The sequence below is a fragment of the Sinocyclocheilus anshuiensis genome, unplaced genomic scaffold (genome assembly GCF_001515605.1).
Source record: "Sinocyclocheilus anshuiensis isolate Anshui unplaced genomic scaffold, SAMN03320099.WGS_v1.1 scaffold890, whole genome shotgun sequence".
In the NCBI taxonomy this organism is placed as follows: Eukaryota; Metazoa; Chordata; class Actinopteri; order Cypriniformes; family Cyprinidae; genus Sinocyclocheilus; species Sinocyclocheilus anshuiensis.
Window position 1 is genome coordinate 620,710 of NW_015537986.1, and position 23,366 is coordinate 644,075.

The following is a 23,366-nucleotide window of genomic DNA, read 5'->3' on the forward strand; positions in this document are numbered from 1 at the left end:
TATATATATATATATATATATATATATATATACATGTTGCACAATGTTTAAAAATTAGCTTTAAGTTTAATCTATTAGAAGGTGACAAAATGTTATTTAACTAAAATTATATGCCATTTCAGTCAGAGTAAAATGGACTGCAATTAAAGAATATATAGGGTTGAAAGGTTTTGGGTCAGTAGGATTAAAAAAGAAAAGAAAAACGAAAAATTATATTTTTACTCAGCAAGGATGCATTAAATTGATGAAAAGTGACAGAAATATTTTGTAACATAAATGACTTTGCTATTTAAAATAAATGCTGTTCTTTTAAACTTTCCATTCAACAAAGAAATAAAATATAAAGCAGCACAAATGATTTCTGAAGGATCATGTGACACTGAAGACTGGAGTAATGATGTATTCATCACAGAAATAAATTATATTTTACAATATATTCACACAGAAAACAGCTATTTTAAATAGTAATAATATTTCTGAATTTTACTGTATTTTTACTGAATTTTATCTCTTTAAAGCATTTATTGGGAATAGAAATACTTTGTAACATCATAAATATTTTTACAGTGTTTATTTGAAATAGAACCCTTTTGTAACATTAATGAATATCTTTACTCTTTAATATGGCATGAATAAAATATAAAATGCTGAATAAAAGTATTCATTGAAAAAAAAAAAAAAAAAAAAAAAAGCTAATCGTCATATATCTTTGGAAAGTTGAGATTGTCCTTATTCGAATGATGCAAACCTTTTTAAGACACAATCAGCACAGCAGGCACAATCAGTGTCTTTGTCAGACTGCCAACAAGGCTTCATGCTGTGATCCCACTGTGTTTTCCAGCTAATAGCTCCCAGCTATAGTCATCTGACTACAGGTATCTGTTTACAAAAAAAAAAAAAACCTTTTTCGGTGTGTTCAAAGTTCTATCACTCAATGCCAGTAAGACTTACTCTAAGGTGGCACTCTGAGTTTTGTTTCTAAACTGAACAAACCTCTGTGTCTTTCAAAAGAGACCAAACCATGCAAATACTCCAAATGGTTCAAGAATAGCATGCAACTGAATTGGGGTAGGCTATGCCTTTTTTAGGCGTTTTAGGCACATTTTGCAGGAATGCTAAAGGGTTATAATAAACCAAGCAAAAAATTTGATTATTTTTTAATTAATTTCAATTATTTGACAGAATTAGAATATTTATTAAATGAACCAAACATCAAGCAATTAAGTAATACATTGCATAGGCTACGATACAAAATAATACATAGTGGCTCATGTTCCTGACTAAAACCGCGGTGCTGCTAAAGTGTGTCATCCACATCCAACGGTCACAGCCTCTTACTGAACGGCTTTCCATCCGCTTCCGTGAAATATGATCTCATTAAATATTTTTCCCTTGTGCGTCATTTTTCTCAACATTTTAACCAATAACATCAGCAATAATAACAGTAAACAATGGTTTTACAATTGATCACTCCTATAAAATAATTCAGAACCTGTAGTTTTATTTGTTCCGAAAACGGAAAAAGTGCCCCAAGCAACATCCCAGCTGAAGATCTTCCGAGAAGGGTGTTCCTGCACAACCGGAGGCTGCAGTTTCAGGACCGCAGTTCTAGGACTGGGATCTTCCACGTTTACACATCCGAACTCCTCCTACAGGAGCCCACAACTGACTGCGAGCCTCATTCACAGGCTACACTTTCCTTAAAATGGTACGGAGGATTTTTTTGAGTTTATTGCTGGCGACGTGGTTCTCCGTGGACTGTAACCCCGGACCTATCGACGATATTGCAGTTGATCGATACTTCATTCCTAAAAGCTGCATCAGAGAAGTGAAATCTGGAGATTTCGTGCGGTATCACTATAACGGCACTTTTACTGACGGAAAACTGTTTGACTCTAGGTGAGATAATTCAGCCAAGTGTTCATTGAGTGATGTTCATTCTTTGCATCTTGCACATTAAAATTCTTCGCATTAAGCGATACCATTGCGTTTTGGAGACGTCCAGTGTAGGGCCGTGATTTTCTGGACGTGCACCATTGGAATATTACATTGGGATACTTTTTTGTGTGTTATGGTAAAATCAGGGTACTTCTATGATATAATTTGACGTATCTTCTGCAGTTACATGCAAATAGGTTTGTTCAAGATTTTTTACTTACATTTTTTTTTTTATTATATTGCATATTAATCTATGGCCGTGTCTCAGACACTGGTGAGCTACCTACATGGAAAGCATTTTTGAACATCACATAATGTATCATACGTGGCCAAATGCTGTCTTGATAGGGAGCTCACTTGGTTTCTGAGCCTTGTGCAATTTTTTCCCAGTGTAGCTTGAATACAACTATTCTGAGGAGTTTAAATGATAGACAAGCTGCATTGTCAAAAGAGCTATAGAAATAAAATAGACTTGATTGTGTAAAATGCTTTTATTACTTTTATTAAAATTACTTTTATGACTTGCAAAGCTATGTGTGTGTGCATGTGTTGGAAATCTTTTTGTGATTTGTTTGTTTTAAATGCAGCTATGATAGGGGGGCTGCATTCTTTGGACAAGTGGGCCAAAAGTGGCAGATTGCTGGTGTGGACAAAGGCATTCTGGGTATGTGTGTGAATGAGCATAGGAAGATCACTGTACCCCCCCACTTGGCTTACGGTAGCCAAGGAGCAGGTAATATACCCAAACACACCTTTTACATTCATCAAACTAAATGTGCATACTAGTTTATTTCTCAAACTTGGACAGTGGCCCAAAAACCATTTGGACACACAGGTCATGCCTAAAAATGTCTGGGTGTCATTGTATTAGATATCATAGAAAGTGTCTTCCTTCTGTGCCGTTTCAGGTGATAAAGTGCCGCCAGACACAACATTAGTGTTTGATCTGGTTCTACTGGACGTCTTTAACAGAGCAGACCAGGTTCAGACCAAAGTCATCAGTACACCTAAAGAATGCAAGCGCTCAGTCATGAGGACTGACTTTGTCCGTTTTCACTTTAATGGGACATTGCTGGATGGCTCTGCGTTTGACTCCAGGTTAGTGCTACTTTCTGTCCTAGTAGCCACCTCGAAGGAACTGCAAAAAATAATAACAATTTACAAAGAAGTTTCCCGAACACTCCTGCCACCAAACTCATGCTCTTGTTTGAGCAATGTGTTGATATTGCCATGGATCCACAGTGTTGACACTGTTCATGCAAATTGTCTTATATATGGCTTCGTAATAATTTTCTTTGTACATTAAAAAGGCATAAGAGAAAGTATTTTAACATCTAAATCTAATCCAGTATCTGAGTGGACACATGTCATATATCAGATGTATCCAGAAGTGTGTTGATTAATCTTGTATGAACATAATGCAGCTACAAGCGTTCCCAGACGCAGGATTCAGTGGTTGGGGAAGGTTGGCTCATAAAAGGCTTGGATGAAGGGTTGCTGGGCATGTGTGTAGGAGAAATACGACACTTCATCATCCCCCCATTTCTGGCATTTGGAGAAAAAGGATATGGTAAGCAAGCAAATCATCTGCATGTACATATAAAGAACAACTAGTTCTATATTAATCATAGAGTTTTATTCAAATCTCAGACATGGTTGCACTCTTTTCTCACGTGTCAATGTAATTCTGGGTTCCATTTCGAGAGGGTCTCTCGACGTTGCGTACAGTGTAAGCTGATGCTTTGGGGAAACCCTTTTTTTCCTCAAATACTGAAGCCTTAAGTAAGTAAAGGCCCCAATATACTCAAAACAAAGTTCTTTTTCGTTCTTCGTTTAGGTGTAAAACGAAGTTCGATATACGTGAGCAGCGGTATGCTGTTATCGAACATCCCGACGCCGCCCACTCTGATGAAAGTGACGTTTATATGAATATGTAAATATGTGCTACGCACTTTCCTCTTAGTAACAAAATAAACACAACAAAAATGGAGATAACGGCAAGCATTTTATTATAAAAAAGCATCTGATCATAGCAACATGGGTATGCTTGCACGAGCTCTGCAAATTAGCACTCCCATGAAGTCACGTCACGTATATTTACATGGCACTTTATTCAATATATTGCTTAAAAGCAAGCAGCAGTATTAAACATGAAAAACTGTCAGTGTCTCATTTCATCAGAAGCAAAACTTAATTTGCTACTATAAAGCAGCTCTGTCTCCACTGTGTTCAGTTTTTACCCGCAGACATCTCACCTCCAAGGACTCGACAGACAAAATTAACCCAGAGAAGAGTTCCGCATGAAAGAAGGCGGAGCCTCAGCGCACACCCACCATGACGTAATCGTCACGGACCAATGGTAGTACGAAGATGTTTTGTAGCTGAACAAACTTTTCTGGAAAGTTCACTTTGGCAAGCCGTTTCGAACTCCCAAAATGAACAAAAATCTACTTCGTTTTGGCCGGATTTTGTTCGAAATTACGTCATATCAGTTTGTTCTTCGATTTAGCTTGAAGTATATCGGGGCCTTAAGAACATTATTGTCACTGTACATGTACAATGAAACTCTGGTGGAGCAACCTCCAGATGCCTTCTTGATACATACAAATTAGTGATGTAACGTTACCATGTACAAATCTGCACACTCATATTGTTGTGGGAGACATGTTTTCTTCAACAACCTCAAGAAATATAGCTTTTGAAGTCCTTATTCGGTTAACGCCATTGCATTGCAATGGCCAATGGTGCTTGAGCATGCGAAAAGGGGGCAGGAAAGCGCCCTATATAAGTGGTGCTCAGTGGCATTTCATCAAAATCTTTCTCCTTTATTATAAATGCTTTGCCAAAAGGGGATTATGGAATACGCTTTGCTGATCCCCTTACACATTCTCATGAAGAATGGATTGAAGATGTCATTGCCTTCAGGATAGCACTCTTCATAGGTGGCGCATACCTAACTTCAAGAAACAAACCCGGCTCTCACACTCCCTCATGGTAGTGGAGCTATAAGCCGAATGTGAGTTTTGCAGCAAAGAGCTCATATGCTGGCACAGGTCCCGCTGACACCTTGTGCTCTGAACGTGCTTATGATATAAACAGCCCCCTGCCTCAACGGCGTTCTGTATTGCACAAAGCACAAAATATCCCAGCCAAGGCGCTTCAGCCGCTCACACAATATATAACAGTGCCTTGCCTCAGGGTGCCATTTTGCCTGCTAGAGCACAAATTACTCCAGCTGCTTACTTAAAGGGATAGTTCACCCAAAAATAAAAATTTTGTCATTAATTACTCGCCTTCATGTCGTTCCAAACCCATAAGACCTTAGTTCATCTTTGGAACACAAATTAAGATATTTTTGATGAAATCCGAGAGCTTTCTGACCCTGCATAGACAGCAATGGAACTACCACGTTCAAGGCCCAGAAACATAGTAAGGACATCGTTAAAATAGTCCATGTGACATCAGTGGTTCAACCGTAATTTTATGAAGCTAACAGAATACTTTTTGTGTGCAAAGAAAACAAAAATAATGATTTTATTCAACAATTATTCTCTTCCGTTTCATTCTTCGTCACCATTCACGAGAGTACCATGATGCATGTGAGGCAGGAGCCGGTGTTCTGACATAGAACCCACATGTTCTGTGGCTTGTTTTCAAGCAGAGCGTCGTGTTATGCCATATTTGCCAATGCTGCCGCAGTGCATTACCCTTCTATGATAAGCACCGGCTGTGCCATTGTCATACAGATGTGTACAGTAGGGTTGCTTACACTGGCCACTATGTAGGTCTCTGACTGCTATATATGTCGGCGCTGCAGCAGTGCGTTACCCTTCTATGATAAGCACTGGCTGTGCCATTGTCTTTCACACAGATGTGTAGGATTGCTTACACTGGCCACTATGTAGGTCGCTGACTGCTGTATATGTCGGCGCTGCAACAGTGCGTTACCCTTCTATGATAAGCACTGGCTGTGCCATTGTCTTTCATACAGATGTGTAGTATTGATTAGACCGCTATATGCTGGTGCTGCCGCCATGTGTTGCCTTTCTGTGATTAGCACCGGCTGTGCCATATGCCGGCGCTGCCACCGTGCGTCGTCTTTTGATGGTAAACACCGGATGTGGCACTGTTTTTCATATAGGTGTGTGGTGTTGCTTATATTAGCCATGGTGTACACTGGCGATATCGCTGCTCATATCCATCTTATGATACACCGGCTGTGCCGCTGTTTTCAGTGCTCTTCTTCTGCATAGCTCTGTGTGACTGCATGTTGTCTAGCCCAACTTCAGACTCTTGCATTGAGCCCAAGCCAGCTGCAAAACCAGAGAACTTATGGCCGAAATGCCATTCCTTCCTGGAATGAGGAACATGCCGCATAGCGTTATAGTCGGAATCGATAATAAAGTCTACCCGCTATCTTACTCTTCTCTCAGTTTCCTGCCGGAACCGGGAACACTTCCCATAACACCCGATGTACTCGCTACATCGTAAGAAGAATAGCATCTACACTAATATTAGTCTCTTTCATTCTTAATCCGAGGTCACTGTAGCCATTCGGATCCAGTCTGTATCCAGATCAGATGGTCACTGTAGCCACCCAGATCCAGTCCATATCCAGACCAGATGGTGGATCAGAACCTAGAGATGACCTCTACAGCCCTGAATGTCAGCGAAGACCTTGTCAAATAGATGAGCCCCAGAGACAGATCCCCAGTGAAGACCGTGTCTCCTAGACTGCCACCGGGACAAGACCACAGGAACCAGTTGAGTCCTCTGCACAATGTGACTTTGCTGCAGCCTGGAACTGAACTGCTGGTTTCATCTGGCCAGAGGAAAACTGGCCCCTCAACTGAGCCTGGTTGCTCCCAAGGTTTTTTTCTCCATTCTGTCACCGATGGAGTTTTGGTTCCTTGCCGCTGTTGCCTCTGGCTTGCTTAGTTGGGGATACTTAATTTCCAGCGATATCGTCGACTTGATTGCACAGACACTATTTAAACTGAACTGAGCTGGATGATGACATCACTGAATTCAATGATGAACTGCCTTTAACTGAAAATTGAGTGTTTACTATTGTCATTTTGCATTATTGACACTATTTTCCTAATTAATGCTGTACAGTTGCTTTGGCACAATCTGTATTGTTAAAAGCGCTATATAAATAAAGGTGACTTGATTTGACTTGACTATTGCAGGCACTGAGATCACTGGTTTTCTTTGTGCTATTGTTCCACTGTGCAGTGTGACAAGCTGTAAGACAGAATACAGAAGATACTAGTCTGTAGCCTATCAGAATTATTTTCTTTCGCCCCTTGCCTTAAAGGGGTGATATGATGCTGCTAAAAAGAACAGTATTTTGTGTATTTGGTGTAATGAAATGTGTTTATGCGGTTTAAGGTTAAAAAAACACATTATTTTCCACATACTGTACACGTCCTCTTTTGGAAGACCAAACAAAGTAGTTTCGCTTTTACAACGAAGCACACAGCGTCTTTACGACATGGCGGCGGAAACAACAAAACTACAGCGAGAATAAAAGTTACGCCTTCTTTCTTTGCGTGAACATTTCGGCTGTGTTATGCAAATCTTCCCACAGAGCGACGTAGGTATGTTGGTGGCGTGTTAGAACGAGCCGTTTTAGGTAGGCGTGGCTGACTCTTAACTTTTATAAAGAATATCTCTTTGGATTTGAGACTTTAGTCTTTGCAACTTTACAGATCCTCTTTATGCACCAAAGGCTTGTAACACTCCAAAGAGAAAGGAAAAATCGAAATCGCATCATATGACCCCTTTAAAGAGACAAGCTCCATATAAAAGGCACAGATTGCCCCATTTCAACGGTGTAATGCTGACTACCGCACAGGCTTCAAAATGCCCCAGCGTTACGAGTGCATAATCAGGAACTGTTTGCACTGTAACATTATCTGGCATGTTGGGACTGCTTCACATGCACCCGCTTCAACTATGGTTGAAAGCATGCATTCATGCATGGGTTCCACACTTGAGCTCAATGTGCATATTGGTGACTCGCAAATGCCTAGAAGCGCTGGCCCTTGTGCGATGGTCGCCTGGCATGAAAAGGTACCTGATGACCTGCTTGGAACTGCCTGGTGCTCGGAGCAGGTCACCTGTTTCTTAAGTGTTTCTACACTTAGTTCTGTCACAAGCATGTTCTCGTTCGCATGGACAACATGGCGGCCGTGGCGTTCATAAATCGCCAAGGTGGTTCCCATTCTTGCCCTTTTCACACGCTCGCCTATAGATGTGGGCAGACCAGCACCTCCTGTCTGTTGAGCTGTCTGTCTCCCCAGCCATCTCAATTGTGGGGCGGACATGCGTCGAGCGTCTGGCCAATCGACGGAGTTTGTCGACATTAGACTCGCTGTCATAGCATATGTTTTTCAGACATATTTCAGAGGTGAGCCGGGTCTGCCGCTTGTTGTTGTAATTGCCGTGATATTGTCTATGACAGCTGTTTTCTGATAGTTTTGAAGTGTTGCATCTCACCGCTTTATATCTTTGCTGTTGTGTGAATGCACATACAGCAGTTCACTAGCCCCGCCCTCCCTCTCAGAGCTGTGGGTTTCCACTAGGTCAGCTAGTTAAAAAAAACTACAAAAAAACACTTCTGTAGTAGGTTGTGCCGGCGCTGCTGCTGCCTAGCCAATTTACACACAGTTTCCCAAGCCAATGTGCTGTCTAATCCCAGTAAGCTCCACAACTGCATGTCTAGCTCCAGTAAGAAGCTGTTGTCTGGAATGTGCTGTTTATGCATACTTGTGTACAGTGGCTGTACCATGCATTGCGATTGCTAAGTGTCACTGCGCTTATTTGATGTCTCCACTTATGCCGAGCAACCGTCACAGTAACACGGCGTGACACATTCCCCAAAGTGTCATCTTACGCTGGATGCAACATCGAGAGACCCTCTCGAAAGGGAACGTGTCCGGTTACTGACGTAACCTCCGTTCCCTGAGAAGGGAACAAGACATTGCATTCATGCTGTGTTATTTACACTCAGGTCTTTCATAAGCTCTCTTATTCAGTCGAAAATTTCTGATGAAATGCCGCTCAGCGCCGCTTATATAGGGCACTTTCCCGCCCCCTTTACGCCTCAAGCGTAGCAATGGCGTTAAGCGAATAAGTCTTCAGTATTTGAGGAGAAAGGTGTTTCCCCAAAGCATCAGCTTATGGTGTACGCAACGTCTTATTCTCTTATCAGGGAACCAAGGTTACGTCAGTAACTGGACACGTTTTACCTTTCACATGGTTCATGCCTTGGGTTTGTGATTAATACTGGCTAATGGGGTTTCCAGATTTCACACTGCACATTTGTAAACCCTGGGTTCTTTCTGGTTTATCTACAAGATACACAACCTGTTTTAGTAACTGCTTAATACTGGAGTACACTACACAACTTTTACTGAGATTTTTGCCTTGATTTACAGTCTGGACAAGTCAGCGCTAGTTGCCAAATGTCAGAGCCAATCTGCAGATTTGAGTTGACAGATTTCACAGAAGAATCAGTGTTACATGGACACAGACACAGACTTATTAGCTTCAGGCCATCAAACATGTTTAATTTTTGAGCCGATTTTAGAACACATTGTTTTAAAACGTAATCCATGTCCTTGCAACAGAGGTGTGTTTGTTGTGTTCGTAACGACTTGAAAGTCTCTTAGTAGGTGATCCTCAGTCATTTAGTCTGTGATGCCCAGTTTTTCCTCTGTAACCATTTACAAAGTCGGCAGGTGTATGATTCCTTGTGTTTTAAAATCTGCTCAGATCGTATAGTGTAATCCAGCCTTAACAAATCTAGAGGAGTATCACTGTTGGACGTTGAACTTTTTTCTCAAAATAAAAAGCATAAAAGTTTCTTGTGTGAGGTTTAGTAAAATCCCAAAACAAACGTCTCCCCACTCCTTATATACAGTACATCCACTGACAGACAGTTACAATTTTGGTTTAGTCAAGTCAGATTTATTTGTATAGTGCTTTTCACAATACACATTATTTCCAAGCAGCTTTACAGAAAATCATGATATTAATGTTTATATATCTTAATACCTTTATGTCTTAAAGTTGCATTTAGCAGATTAGAGCTGGGTAATAATATAGTTTACGTTTTGCAACAATACAAGCAATTAAGCAGTTGAGATGTGCTATTTAGCATATATATCGCCCTACATGAGTATACTGTATCAATGCAGATAAAGTCACCCATATATATCCAACTTTATGTAAATTCACTAATTTCCAAAATCCCAGGAATGGCACATTATATAAAAGGTATCTACAAAATGTTGGAGCACTTTAAAAATTATAGTTAGTTATAAACTCTCTTAAACAAATTATATTTCTGTCCTCTAATTCCTTGTTTCCCATTATTTCAGCTTTCTTGTGTGTCTCTTTTCCTCAGGCACAGAAATCCCTGCTCATGCATCATTAGTGTATCACATTCTCCTGGAAGACCTCCACAACCCTAAAGATGACATCATTGTGGAGGTCATGAAAGCGTCTGAACCATGTACACGCAAGTCTGTTGCAGGCGATTACATTCGCTACCACTACAATGCTTCCTTCCTCAATGGCATCACATTTGACTCCAGGTTTTACTCAATTTTTATTTATTTTTTTGCTTGTTTGTTGTTTTGCTGTTGTTTTGGATTGCTGTAGCTGTTACTAAGATTCTAATGTATTGTATTACCTCTAATGTCACAGCTATCAGCACAACCATACGTACAACACATACATTGGAATGGGCTACATGATCGCTGGCATAGATAAAGGCTTGCAGGGTGTGTGTACAGGAGAGAGGAGAAGAATCATCTTGCCACCTCATCTTGCATATGGCCAGCAGGGGGCAGGTTAGATTATCGTAATGCATTTTAAATGCTACTTCATCAATGAAAGTTGAATGAAAAGTGTGCCATGCTTATTTACACCAGGGGTGTCAAACTCAATTGAGTTTTGTTCCAACCCTGCTCCAACACCTACCATGTAGTTTTCAAATAAGCCTGAAGGACTTGATTAGTTGGATCAGGTGTGTTTAATTAGGGTTGAAATCTAAACCTTGAATCTTGAGTTTGACACCCCTGATTTACACAGGGCTGTTTAATGCTGTGGCATACATGTATTTACACAACAGTTGCAAAATGTAATTAGCCCACATAAAGTATATAAATAAAAAACACTGAATATGGTTCTTGATATTGTAATACAGATGATTAATTTTGATTAATAGAATGCATAAAAAACACTTGGAAAACGGAACATCATATTCTGGCTACACAGGAAAAACCAGGTTTATGAATTAGTTTATTGCTTTTTAGCATTAGAAAATTGAATGTTCACATTGGTTATACTAGTAGCATGAAAAACATAATGGTTATTTAAACCGGGAATAAATTATATATCAATAAAAACATTTATGATGAGATAATCCACGAGAGTGCAGATTCAGAATTCAATCAGTGAGCGTATGTACTCAACAAAACTCCGGCATTTTCACAGTGACTAATCTAAATGCTTCTGACTGGCCATTGCATTCATAAACTCAACAGAAACATATGAGATTGGTCAGTGTGTAAAAAGAAATCTGATGCAATGGGATCAGTGCCACAGTTGACACTTTTTATTTTTCACTTTAATCTTGACAGCTGTAATAGATTTCTTTTAATTGTACAGGGGCATTATTTGCCCCCTTAAATAAAATTTGAATTTTGCATTTTTGCCCCAAGCCCCCGTTAATTTCTGGCCCTGGTGAATACTCAAATGAGATGAAAACCATACTCATACTAATTTTCTATTTAAAAAAAATAAGTGTTTTATGTATGGGGCAGTTCAGTTGCCTAAATGTATTTGCCATGTTGAAATGACTTGGAAAAGGTTGGAGAGAATGCACACGCTCATTGGCTGCCACTTATATGGATAGGCTAAATAGTGTAAAATAGTCTAAATAGGCAATGATGATGGACAAAGTCCAGTTGACAGTTGGCCAGGATTCTGGGGTTACGAGGACCCACAAATTTCAAAGGGTAGTGACAAAGCTTTTTTTACTTCAATGGGTGACAAGGCAAGAGATACAGAGTGATAGATAGCTGCTGTTAACTGCCATTTACATTCTAAATGTTACTATCCAATAAGTACAGCTCTGTTTTGGCCAGGTAAGGACATTCCAGGTTCAGCCGTGTTGGTCTTTGACATCCATGTGATAGACTTCCACGGTGTCAAAGATACTGTGCAGGTGGATATCACACGTAAATCTGAGGCGTGTAATGAAACCAGTGAGGTGAATGACTTCATTCAGTACCACTACAACTGCTCACTGCTGGATGGCACGCTGCTCTTTACATCGTGAGTTTCCTCAATCTATCTAATCTCTTTATAATAGCTTCAATATTTATTATAACGTGCTAATGGTTTTGTGATATGGATAACAGTTATTGATCTCTGATCTTTGTAGGAGGGACTATGAGACCCCACAGGATGTGGTGCTTGGAGGGGATAAAATAATTGACGGCCTAGACGAGGCTCTTAGAAATATGTGTGTAGGAGAGAGACGGACAGTCATAGTGCCGCCACACCTTGGACATGGAGAGAAAGGAGGTGTGTCTTATTTCATTTGTCTGTGATACTCTAAAAGGATGTAAACTAGTGCCGACCAACTACCCGTGCAGACAAGTACAATGTCACTGTAATATTAGCTCAAATACAGTGACACTGAAATGTTGTAAAAAAAAAATAGCATTACATTACTATTGCTCAGCAATGGATCCTCTGCAGTGAAAAACAATAATCTACACAACATCAGTCCATCAATTACCAGTCTTGTGAAGTGAAAAGCTACGCTAAGAAACAAATCCATCATTAATGTGTTTTAACTTTAAACGGTCACTTCTGTCCAAAATACCAGTCCACAATCCATTCCTCCAGCGAAGAAGTCCATCCCCTGGAAGTCCATGTCCTCTCACATCAAAATCCACTGACATATTTGTTTAGAAATGTTTTCGTTTGTAAACGGTTCTTGATCTGTGCATATTTCTCTCCTGATTCAGATTCAAAAGACGACTTGGAGAAAGCAATATTATGGATAAAGGACTCTTTTAGGCAGAATCAGTGGTTTAAAATGAAAAATGTCTTAATGAATTTGTATTTTATAAACAATTTACATTTAATCATTTAGCAGACGCTTTTATCCAAAGCGGCTTACAAATGAGGTGAACAATAGAAGCAATCAAACCAACAAGAGAGCAACAGTATACAAGTGCTGTGACAAGTCTCAGTTGGTCTAGCACAGTACAAATAGTGTTAGGCATTGGCTAAGTGTCTAATCAAGCGCATGAAGGAGTAAAGTTCAAAATGAGTTTTTAATAATAAATCCAGGAGAATATCTAAGTCCATAAACAAACAGTATCAAAAGCTCAGCAACGTAAATCCAAATATAATAGCAGATGAAGAACTAAGGAACAGACAGGGCTTAAATACTAAAAAACAGAACAGGTGTGTGGAACTAATTAACAAATCAAAAACGATAGAAACAAACGAGGGAACACAGGCAAACTGGAAAGTCAAGTCAAGTCACCTTTATTTATATAGCGCTTTTAACAATAAAGATTGTGTCAAAGCAACTGTACAGCATTAATTAGGAAAATATTGTGTCAATAATACAAAATGACAATAGTAAACACTCAATTTTCAGTTAAAGGCAGTTCATCATTGAATTCAGTGATCATCCAGCTCAGTTCAGTTTAAATAGTGTCTGTGCAATCAAGTCGACAATATCGCTGGAAATTAAGTGTCCCCAACTAAGCAAGCCAGAGGTGACAGCGGCAAGGAACCAAAACTCCATCGGTGACAGAATGGAGAAAAAAACCTTGGGAGAAACCAGGCTCAGTTGGGGGGCCAGTTCTCCTTTGGTCAGACAGATCTGGTGGCTACGGTGACCTCGGAATAAGAAAGAAACAGACTAATATTAGCGTAGATGCCATTCTTCTAATGATGTAGCAAGTACATCGGGTGTTATGGGAAGTGTTCCGGTTGTCCTAATTAATGCAGCCTAAAAATCCTTTAACAGATTTGAATATTAGAAATGTGTTAGTGTGTTATGTGTAAGCCAGGTTAAAGAGATGGGTCTTTAATCTAGATTTAAACTGACAGAGTGTGTCTGCCTCCCGAACAATGTTAGGTAGGTTATTCAAACAGAGAAACCAAAACACAACAGAACAGAAACGTGACATTTCACCCCCTCCTGGAACGGTGCGTCCTCGCACCGACAAAAGCAGTCCAGAAGAGGGAGGGTGGGGGTTCAGGAGACGGGTGTGGGGCAGGTGAGGGGCAGGCAATGGGAAAGGGGCATAGTTCATAAGGCCAGGGTGGAGTAGATGGAAGGAGGTGCCCGGAGCAGGAGGAGCCAGGTGGAGTCGACGGTGGAAGGAGCCATGGTGGAGATGGGGCCGACGACACCAGAGAGCCGATTGATGGTGACAGAGCCGGTGGAAGAGGAGCCCAGTATGGAGACGGAGAGCCGCAGAGCCAGGGCGACACTGAGGATCCGGAGGGCCAAGGCGGAGCTGGCAGCTCAGGCGACCGAGGTGGAGGCAGGGAGCCGGAGCGACAGAGGACCAAGGTGGAGCTGGAGGGAAGTAGAAGCCAGACAGAGCCAGAGGGATGGAGGGACAAGGCGAAGCCGAAGGAGTGGAATCCTAAGGCGAATGATGGTCGACAACTGACCAAGGCAGAGCCGGAGGGACGAGGGAGCCCAGTGGGATGATGATGGGCCACGGTGGAGCCGATGGGTCGAAGGGCCAAGGTGGAGTCCGGGTCTCGGAGGCTGGAGGTGGAGACCGGGGGTTCCTCCAACCCCGAGGTAGCTGGAAGCTGAAGATCCCGATGCTCTTCCAATCCAATGGTTTTGGCGTGCTGAGGGTGAGCTGAGGTATCTTCAGTGGCCAGCTGACACAGGGCCAATGGAATGGCTGGCTGAGACAGGAGGAGGAAGTGGGAGGCTGGGCGGGAAACTTCCCGATGCTGGTGACGAGTAGCTGGCTGACGAAGGAGAGCTGGGCAGGACCAGCGGTAGGGAGAAGCCAGTATTCCTCCTCATTTAAACAGTCAAATATTTCAGAGGCCAGCGACAGCTCACCCTCAGCAGTGGGAGTGTGGGCGGGGTCACATTCCATTCCCTCGATCTCTACAAGTACTCCCACGATGATACAGGGTGTTGCCGGCTCACAAACCTGGTCAGTCGCATTCTCGCGCTCGGGTTCTGGGGCGATGTTAGGCTCTGTCGCTCTTGTCAGCGCTGGCTCTTTTATCGTGGCGGGCTCTGGCGAGTGCTCCGTGCAGCGGTGTGGTGAAGGCTGGCTGGGCTCTGGATTGGAAGTGGGGCTGGTGAATTCCTCCTCTGAGGTGTCGATGGTGAGCGGTGATCCACAATTCACCAGCACCCACTCCTCAAAAGTGGCGAAATCCTCTCGGGGACCATTCGCTGGTAGGCGTGCCTTACACCGCTCGCTCAAGCTGGTGATATAAAATACACAGAACGAGCGGTCGGGGTAGTACATAAGGCAGGCCAGATCTAAAAAGTACCTGGTGTGGTCCTCCAGCAAACGGTCCAACTGCTCCAGGCATAGGAGCTGTATGGCTGGCAAGTCCATTCCGGGAGAGGAAAAAAATAAATAAAACAAAACAAACAGAGAAAGCCACTATATTTTCACTTTTCTAGGTCTGCTATTCTGTAAGGCATTGGCTGAGTGTCTAATCAAGTGCACGACGAAGGAGTAAAGTTCAAAAGGAGTTTTTAATAATAAATCCAGGAGAATATCCACAAGTCCATAAACAATATCAAAAGCTCAGCAACGTAAATCCAAATATAATAGCAGACGAAGATCTAAGGAACAGACAGGGCTTAAATACTAGTAATAATACTTGTGGATTATTGTGAAGCTTTTATCAGCTGTTTGGACTCTTATTCTGATGGCACCCATTCACTGCAGAGGATCCATTGGTGAGCAAGTGATGTAATGCTAAATTTCTTTAAATCTGTTCTGATGAATGAACAAACTCACCTACTGCTTATATGGCCTGAGGGTGAGTATATTTTCAGCGAATTTATATTTTTGGGTGAACTACCTTTAAACGTGGACAAGCCAAATTCAAGTCTATTCTGTGTGTGTGTGTGTGTGTGTGTGTGTGTGTGTGTGTGTGTGTGTGTGTGTGTGTGTGTGTGTGTGCGCAACTCCATTTCGTCTTGGATGGCCTGCATCTGAAATGTCGTATTTTTTTTGAGTTTTCAAACAGCAACAGAATAAGGAACACTGCAATAAAAGGTTAATGAATTCTTTTCAATTTCTGATAAATGTGCATCCTGTGCTCTCGTTTTCCTAGCTGGCATTGTCCCGGGAAGTGCAGTGCTGCGGTTCGAGCTGGAGTTGGTGTCTCTGCAGAAGGGGGTTCCTGAAGGCTACCTGTTCATTTGGCTCGAAGAGAGTCCGGGTCATCTGTTTGAGGCACTAGACGTTAACCAGGACCAACAGGTCCCTTTAGAGGAGGTCAGTTTTTAGCTCTAGATGCTTTCAGCCTATGAGCAAGCTTTTCTGATGAAGTTGTCAGACCCCTGATCTGCTTAAAAATGATGATGATCACAAGCAATCAGGCCCTGAAATGTGTTATGTTGTGAAGATATCTGAGAGATTCTTTCACTAAACACAATGAAAATGTCAAACAAGTACAGGCACAATTCTAGTTTTATGGTAAAACAATTTTGGAGCACATACAGACTTACATACAGACGATTCCAAGATTTTGTTCCGTTACAGATGAAATACAGTATCAAATATATTGGCGAGTCTATACCAGGGGTGTCCAAACTCGGTCCTGGAGGGCCGGTGTCCAGAAGAGTTTAGCTTCAACCCCAATTAAACACACCTGAACCAGATAATCAAGCTCTCACTAGGCATACTAGAAACTTAAAGGCAGGTGTGTTGAGGCAAGTTGGAGCTAAACTCTGCAGGACACCGGCCCTCCAGGACTGAGTTTGGGTACCCCTGGTCTATACCTAAATGGAACATAAAACTGAATGAACAATGATTGGTTACTTTACATGTCAGTCATCTCTTTCTGTCTAAGTGGGTGGTTCTTGGCCAAAATAAGCTGCAAGGTGGACCAGACTTTATGACAATAATCTGTGTGAGACCACAATGGAATAGACTGAGGTTAAGTGCCTTACTCAAGAGCACAATACTAAACTCACTGACCTTTGACTAGTTACTGTAAGTCATGTTACATTGCTAGATGTGGGACTTTTTGTGCTTTTATATTAGCTTTTTCTTTACTATTGCTTAAGTATTTACCTCTTGTCACTGTTTTTATTCAGGGCACATGGTCTTTGTAATTTAATACTTGTTTTAGTAAGTGCCACAGTCACTTGGGTAAGAAAGCAATGATTTGGTTTTAATCCTCACTTTACTACTGTACCTTGTGTCTCCACAGTTTTCACAGTTCATCAAACAGCAGGTATCAGAAGGTAAAGGTCGTCTTAAACCAGCTCAGGATCCAGATAGTGTCATCATAGATATGTTCAAGAACCAGGATAGGAACACTGATGGTCTGATCACTCAGGATGAGCTAAAACTAAAAGTGGATGAAGATGCAGAGAAAACACGCCATGAAGAACTGTGAAACTCTCATGGACATTCACAAAAGCATTAGAACAAAGCAACAGACTCATAACCCTGAGGCTGAAAACCATACCAACATGCTTTCCAGTATTAAAAGTTTGTACATTTGATGGTCACATATTTTTATATTCCTAAAAATGTTGCATCTCAAAAATGCATCTGTGCCACCTAATAAAATGTTCCAAAAGTATTTGTAGACATTTTATTTTGAAATGAAATATGACAACCCTTACAAAAAAAAGAAATCTATTCAAGTGTGCTATTAGTTTACCTCTTTTAGACTTAAAATAAGAGAATATACTTTGTCTAGCTTTTATGTACTACACAAAAGTATACTTAAGTATACTTGGCTTTTACTAAGAATACAGAAAGTCTAAGTATATTTGACTTATACTTGTAATTAATAATTTGATCAATATAATTAAGTATTTAAGCATAATTATTTTTAGATTTGGAAAATGTAAGATTTTGATGTCTTTTTATGTCTTATCTTTATGTCTTTAAAGAAGTCTCTTATGCTCACCAATGCTGCATTTATTACTGTATTATTATATTATGCAATATATGTACATTTCAGCAGCCATTCCGCCAGTCTTTAGTGTCACATGATCCTTTAGAAAAGGGTTCCTCAAATCTTGTCCTGAAGGGCCAATGCCCTGCAGAGTTTAGCTCCAACCTTGATCAAACACACCTGAACAAGTTAATCAATGTCTTCCAGGATCATTAGAAAAATCAAAGGTAGGTGAGTTTGATCAGGGTTTGAGCTTAACTCTGCAGGGCAGCGGCCCTCCAGGACTGGATTTGAGGAACCCTGCTTTAGAAATAATTCTAATATGCTAATTATACTAGTATACTATTAAGTCAGGGGTGGCCAACGTCAGTCCTGGAGAGCCAGAGTCCTGCAGAGTTTTGCAGGACTCTGGCTCTCCAGAACCGACGTTAATCTTCATTCATGAACGATTTGTTCATTCGTCCTTTCATAATACTGTTTTGTGATAGATGATTTTCCGGCTGTAAGTATTTTTAGGGTGAATGTAGATGTTTTGAAATTAGCATATAAGCTGATAACTTGAGTTTTTACAACTTTCTGGATGTAGCGGTGTTTAATTTAAGCTATTTCTGCCTTCTTATCTTTGCATTGGTTTCTATTGGACTTTATGTACATATATGTGTGTCCACCAGTCACCAAAACTGTGTAAAATTAAAATGACAAAAGGTTTGCTCATGGTGGTATAATTTCTTTATTGTATTTTGACCATATTATTTCCTATAGTGACAATCAAACCATGCACACCAACAGATCTCATGTCAATTTGCACACGCTGTCAAGCATATCAATTGGGGAATAATCATATTCTATGTGAAAATGCCTTAATCTATTTAAATTTAACACTGCAATACAAAGTTATACTGCATCAAAAACATTATCAAACATAAAAGTAATGGAACTTCAGGAAGGGAATCAACTGAGCCAGAACAAATACTCTTGGACAATATCAGATTTTTAATAAATATTTATTGCAAATCACTGAGATCCACAACATGTGCATACTTTATACCACATGCAAAGAACTATATTCGCCCTTCAAAGACTTTAAAACAATGAGAGTGGGACAAGATAACATCCCAGCCTTGCTACTCTTATTGTCAGACACTTTCGCCATCGACACACACACACACACACATACACTCATTTCTTCTGTGCAAGAAGGAAAGAAACTGATATAGATCTCAAACACTATTAAACCACATCTCAACATGAGAGACACAAAACTTACATTTCCCATTGAATACAATATCTAAGATTCTACAGAGTCTCCAATATGCAGGAAAATGTTTGAAAAAGGCTTAATAATGTATGTTCACTGTATGTCTCATGGGGTTTTTCCCTGTATGAAATGACTATGAAACTCTGCAAGTCAATATGAGAGCTATAGATACATTGTCAAAGCCATTTTAATCTTGCATTTAGTAGAGATTTTAACATCGAAGCGTAACATTAGTTCAGCTAAGATGACATACTTTAAGACTTTGGTGTGGACTAAATGTTCTTCAGATGAACATTACAAAACGTTTTCTGGTCTAGATGGTGCCAATGATTGCTTGATAAGTTTTCACCTAAGTGAAGTGCACGGAGTTTTCTTGTAATAAAAGACATCAAACATCACATATTGTAAAAGACAGGAAAAGTCTTTGAGGAAATACAAAGAGGGAATGTAGATGAAAGATGAAAACTGATTTCAAATAATAAAAAAATTGATTATAAATAGCGTTATATATGTAACAAAGACAAGGATGCATTGAGGGTACCATCAGTAGGTGCCTTACTAAAATTGGAATGGACAACTACAGACTGATGGGAAATGTTGACATAATTATTGACAGGCAATGCATGACAGAACACAAGCTGATGTCTATGGCTAAAAATATATATGAATGAAAAAAAATAAAGGAAGTTGAGAGATTTTGAAATGGCACAGACTGCAATACCAATGACAAATTATTTTTAAGTAACAGTTTACAAGGTCCTGCCCTTGACACTGAGGTAATGGATCCTTGACTATATGGTTTTCCAGTTGTATTAGGTGCAGCCTTCATGCATCAATAACTGATGCCATAACGGTCTTTATTCCCTGTGCTTTAAAGTTGAAAAAGAACAAATATAATCAATTAAAACAATTAAAGATTAAGACAAGGGCTAATGCTGAAATTAAGTGCTTGTAGTTGTGAAGAATGCATTTTTGCAAATATTAACAAAGATTGTGAAAGAATTGCATTCAAGTGCCAAACAAGTAAATTCATCACAATTAAGACCAGGATCTAATTAACAAGTGAAGGGAATAAAGATGCAGTGGTTATTTTTGTAGTTATTAATGGTTTGTTTTTGAACGGTTTTGAAAATGGTTTTGAACTGGTGATTCATTACAGCTGGAAAAAATGGTTGAACATGTCACTCCCTGCAAAACAAAACCTTAAAAACCCACAAATGTAGCAGGGCAACCATCACCACATGGAACATTATGACTCTAGATAAATTAATGCGCAGCATTCTGCAACTTGCCGACTGCAGGAATAAGGCAAATTCATGCAAGGCCATGAAACAATGTTTCATGTGTACAGATATTTACAAACGTATCTTTTTTTTTTTTTACATATTTATATGATTCCATTATACAAAGTCACATTGAAAATACTCTTTTACTAGCTTCAGCCATTTCATTCACTGTCTCAGAGATGAAATGTCACAAGTAAACAAATAATACATATTTTAATAAGAATGGGATCATGGGAATGCTGAAGACACTAAATTATTATGATTTTTGCAGCAGTTTTTCTACTGAGCAACAAGAGCTCTTAGCATTCAATCTGTGATTGTAACTGCCTGCGTAGAGTTAACGTGCGACGATGTAACTGTTGCATTTGCTGCATACGGTCCCTCTGGCGTGCCAAATTCTGTGGCATTGGGTAACGCTGACAGCCATATAGAAAGCGGTAGGGAATGCGAACGTGACATGCTGTGGCACGGCAGCGAGGCTGAGGCATGGGCGGCAGAAGCATCCAGCGTTTGCGCTCAGCACAATAACGGTATGCCTCCTTGCGATACTGCTTATCCACATCGTCACTGTTCTTCCAGCCACCAATCACAAACACATCATCATCAAGATAGCAGATAGCAGCACCCTCAATACTAGTAACCTCTGGGGGAAGGCTCTCAAGAATATCATCAGATATCCTTGCGCTGATCTTCTGACGAGCTACATCGTCACGTACGTTGGTGTAGCTCTTGGGACAGCAAGAAGCCGTGTGGTAGAAGTTAGTCGATGCTACAGCCATTTGGAACAAGCAGTAGTTGTCGATAAGCGGTAAGGAATCGACTTCTTGCCACTGGCGACTGTCAGTGTCGTAGCGAGTAGTCACCGTCTTCAACCCATCATCGCTGTCAGTATCTATGGGCGTTCGCGCCGTGACATAAACGTATCGATCTTCAACACTAATGGCCTTGACGTCTCTCAAAATCTTAGGAGCAGATTCTAGGTTGTGCCACTTGTCTTGGTCAGGTTCATAGACACTCACATCCTTAAAGCCAGGGCTGAAGTTGCCATGACCGCCAATACTATACAGAATGTTTTTGATGCAGGTGAGGCCAAAGGAATGCTTGCGTGTTGTGAGGTTACTCACTTGTTCCCAGGTGTTGCGATTTGGATTGTAGCGCTCCACAGTCTTGGCAAATCCTGGCTCCATGGACCCAGCCACGTATACATGGGTATCAGTGGCTGCAATAGCGTGACCATCCAGATGGTTATGGATGTGTGGCAAATTGACCCAACGGTCTTCGTATACAAAGTACCCTACGCACTCACTCAGGTAGTCACCTCCTTCAGAGACTCCGCCGACCACCATGATGACATCCATGTTCTGGCCAAATCTTGGTTGGAATGTGGCCATGTATGAAGCCCAGAACTCTGTATCTGCTGATTTGAGGTTCTCAAAGCGGATCGCATGACCCTCCACAGCCTCTGACACAAGCTGTAGGCAGGCTGCATTCTGCGCGACCAAAGGCTCATTTTTCACAACTCTTGTAAGATACGTTGGCTTTATCTGTGGCAGCCTGAGAAGACGAAAAAGCTCCTCAAAATACTTTACCCGTTCTTCTGAGCTCTTTTGAACCCATTTGACCACTGCATCAAACAAAACCTCCTCAGAGTCAACTGTAATCTCTGCGTCTGACAGCCAGTCTCTGACCAGGTGGAATGGAAGCGTGTAAAATTCCTCATCCTGGATGACTTTGTGGAAGTTGCGCCGAATCATGTCAGCAGCACGTAAGGCCAGCTGATCCAAAGTGTACATGTGTGCAAGGCTATGGACGGCCACACAGTTGCCCAGGCTGAGCTTCCTCTTGAGAAATTCTCCACAAAAATCCTTCAACTGCACAAGCAAGAACCTGTGAGTAGAAAAGAAAAGATATTGTTTTAGACCTTACAAAAACCCACAACAAGAACAGGCAAGATATATGATGTGGGTGCTCTTTTGTTTTATTTGTTCTAGTAGTCAGCTAGGGCTGGGCAGTATGACATGGCGACGATATAAAATCAATAGGTCTAGAGATTTTTCTATATTGTGTATATCACAGTATCAAAATATATGCACGCAGTGCAGGACAGTTAAAAGTTACTGACACTTTAAAGCTATAATATAATATATATAATATTTCACATCTTCAAATGCATTCATTATTTAGGCTATTAGTGCGCCAGCCACCCAATAATAACAGTAAGCTTTGTGCTTTTGGTACTTTTAATATAAAATAAAGTCTCAGCTCTCAAATTCTGTCAGTTTTATAACGAAATACAAACAATATGCAGGGCTTGCAAAATATAAAAATTACAGGTAGCCCTTAGGGCAAGCACTCTTTAGATTTAGGTAGCCCCAAATGAATTTAACTAGCCAGCAGGTTGCGCTTTTGGACAAAGACTATAGAATACCCAAGACGTGTCACTCATATAGTTTTGAATGGGGAAAAATGCAGCGCTCAATATGGCCACTCTATCGAACGAAGCCCCACCTTCTGAGTAAAAGAGCCAATCGCTAATCCGTAAAGTCAGCACGTCACTGCAGCTGCCATTAGAAGCAAAGCCACTAGAAGGCAAGCCTGCAAAAGCGTAACGGCTAATGCTAATGCTTCCGGTTTGCCAGTACATGGGAAAGGAGACCAGAGGCTGTTTTTTTTTTTTTTTTTTAATGGGTGTCAAT

At 40.8% G+C, this 23,366-nt stretch overlaps 2 protein-coding genes across 2 annotated transcripts in view; one reads left to right on the plus strand and one right to left on the minus strand.

The window, feature by feature from the left end:
- The first annotated feature begins 1,604 nt into the window (after window positions 1–1,604).
- Window positions 1,605–17,863, plus strand: fkbp10b (FKBP prolyl isomerase 10b). The gene is made up of 10 exons (XM_016468751.1): window positions 1,605–1,899; window positions 2,526–2,671; window positions 2,847–3,036; window positions 3,363–3,508; window positions 10,355–10,544; window positions 10,657–10,802; window positions 12,102–12,291; window positions 12,401–12,543; window positions 16,324–16,487; window positions 17,428–17,863. Exons 1-10 carry the CDS (start codon window positions 1,706–1,708, stop codon window positions 17,614–17,616), a joined length of 1,698 nt encoding a protein of 565 aa, XP_016324237.1. The 5' UTR covers window positions 1,605–1,705; the 3' UTR covers window positions 17,617–17,863.
- A 1,690-nt stretch (window positions 17,864–19,553) lies between these two features.
- Window positions 19,554–23,366, minus strand: part of klhl11 (kelch-like family member 11) — a 10,143-nt gene continuing 6,330 nt past the window's right edge. Inside the window, exon 2 of the mRNA XM_016468765.1 lies at window positions 19,554–22,557. Within this exon, the coding sequence (XP_016324251.1) occupies window positions 20,970–22,557 (1,588 nt within the window). The 3' untranslated portion in view covers window positions 19,554–20,969. The remainder of the gene's footprint in view (window positions 22,558–23,366) is intronic.

What these genes read in the sequence shown, in the direction of transcription:
- fkbp10b (XM_016468751.1), top strand. Translation starts at nt 1,706, where the DNA reads ATGGTACGGAGGATTTTTTTGAGTTTATTGCTGGCGACGTGGTTCTCC. An exon ending in GGAAAACTGTTTGACTCTAG is followed by an intron (nt 1,900 to 2,525) that starts GTGAGATAATTC and finishes TTTTAAATGCAG; the next exon opens with CTATGATAGGGGGGCTGCAT. An exon ending in GGCACGCTGCTCTTTACATC is followed by an intron (nt 12,292 to 12,400) that starts GTGAGTTTCCTC and finishes TGATCTTTGTAG; the next exon opens with GAGGGACTATGAGACCCCAC.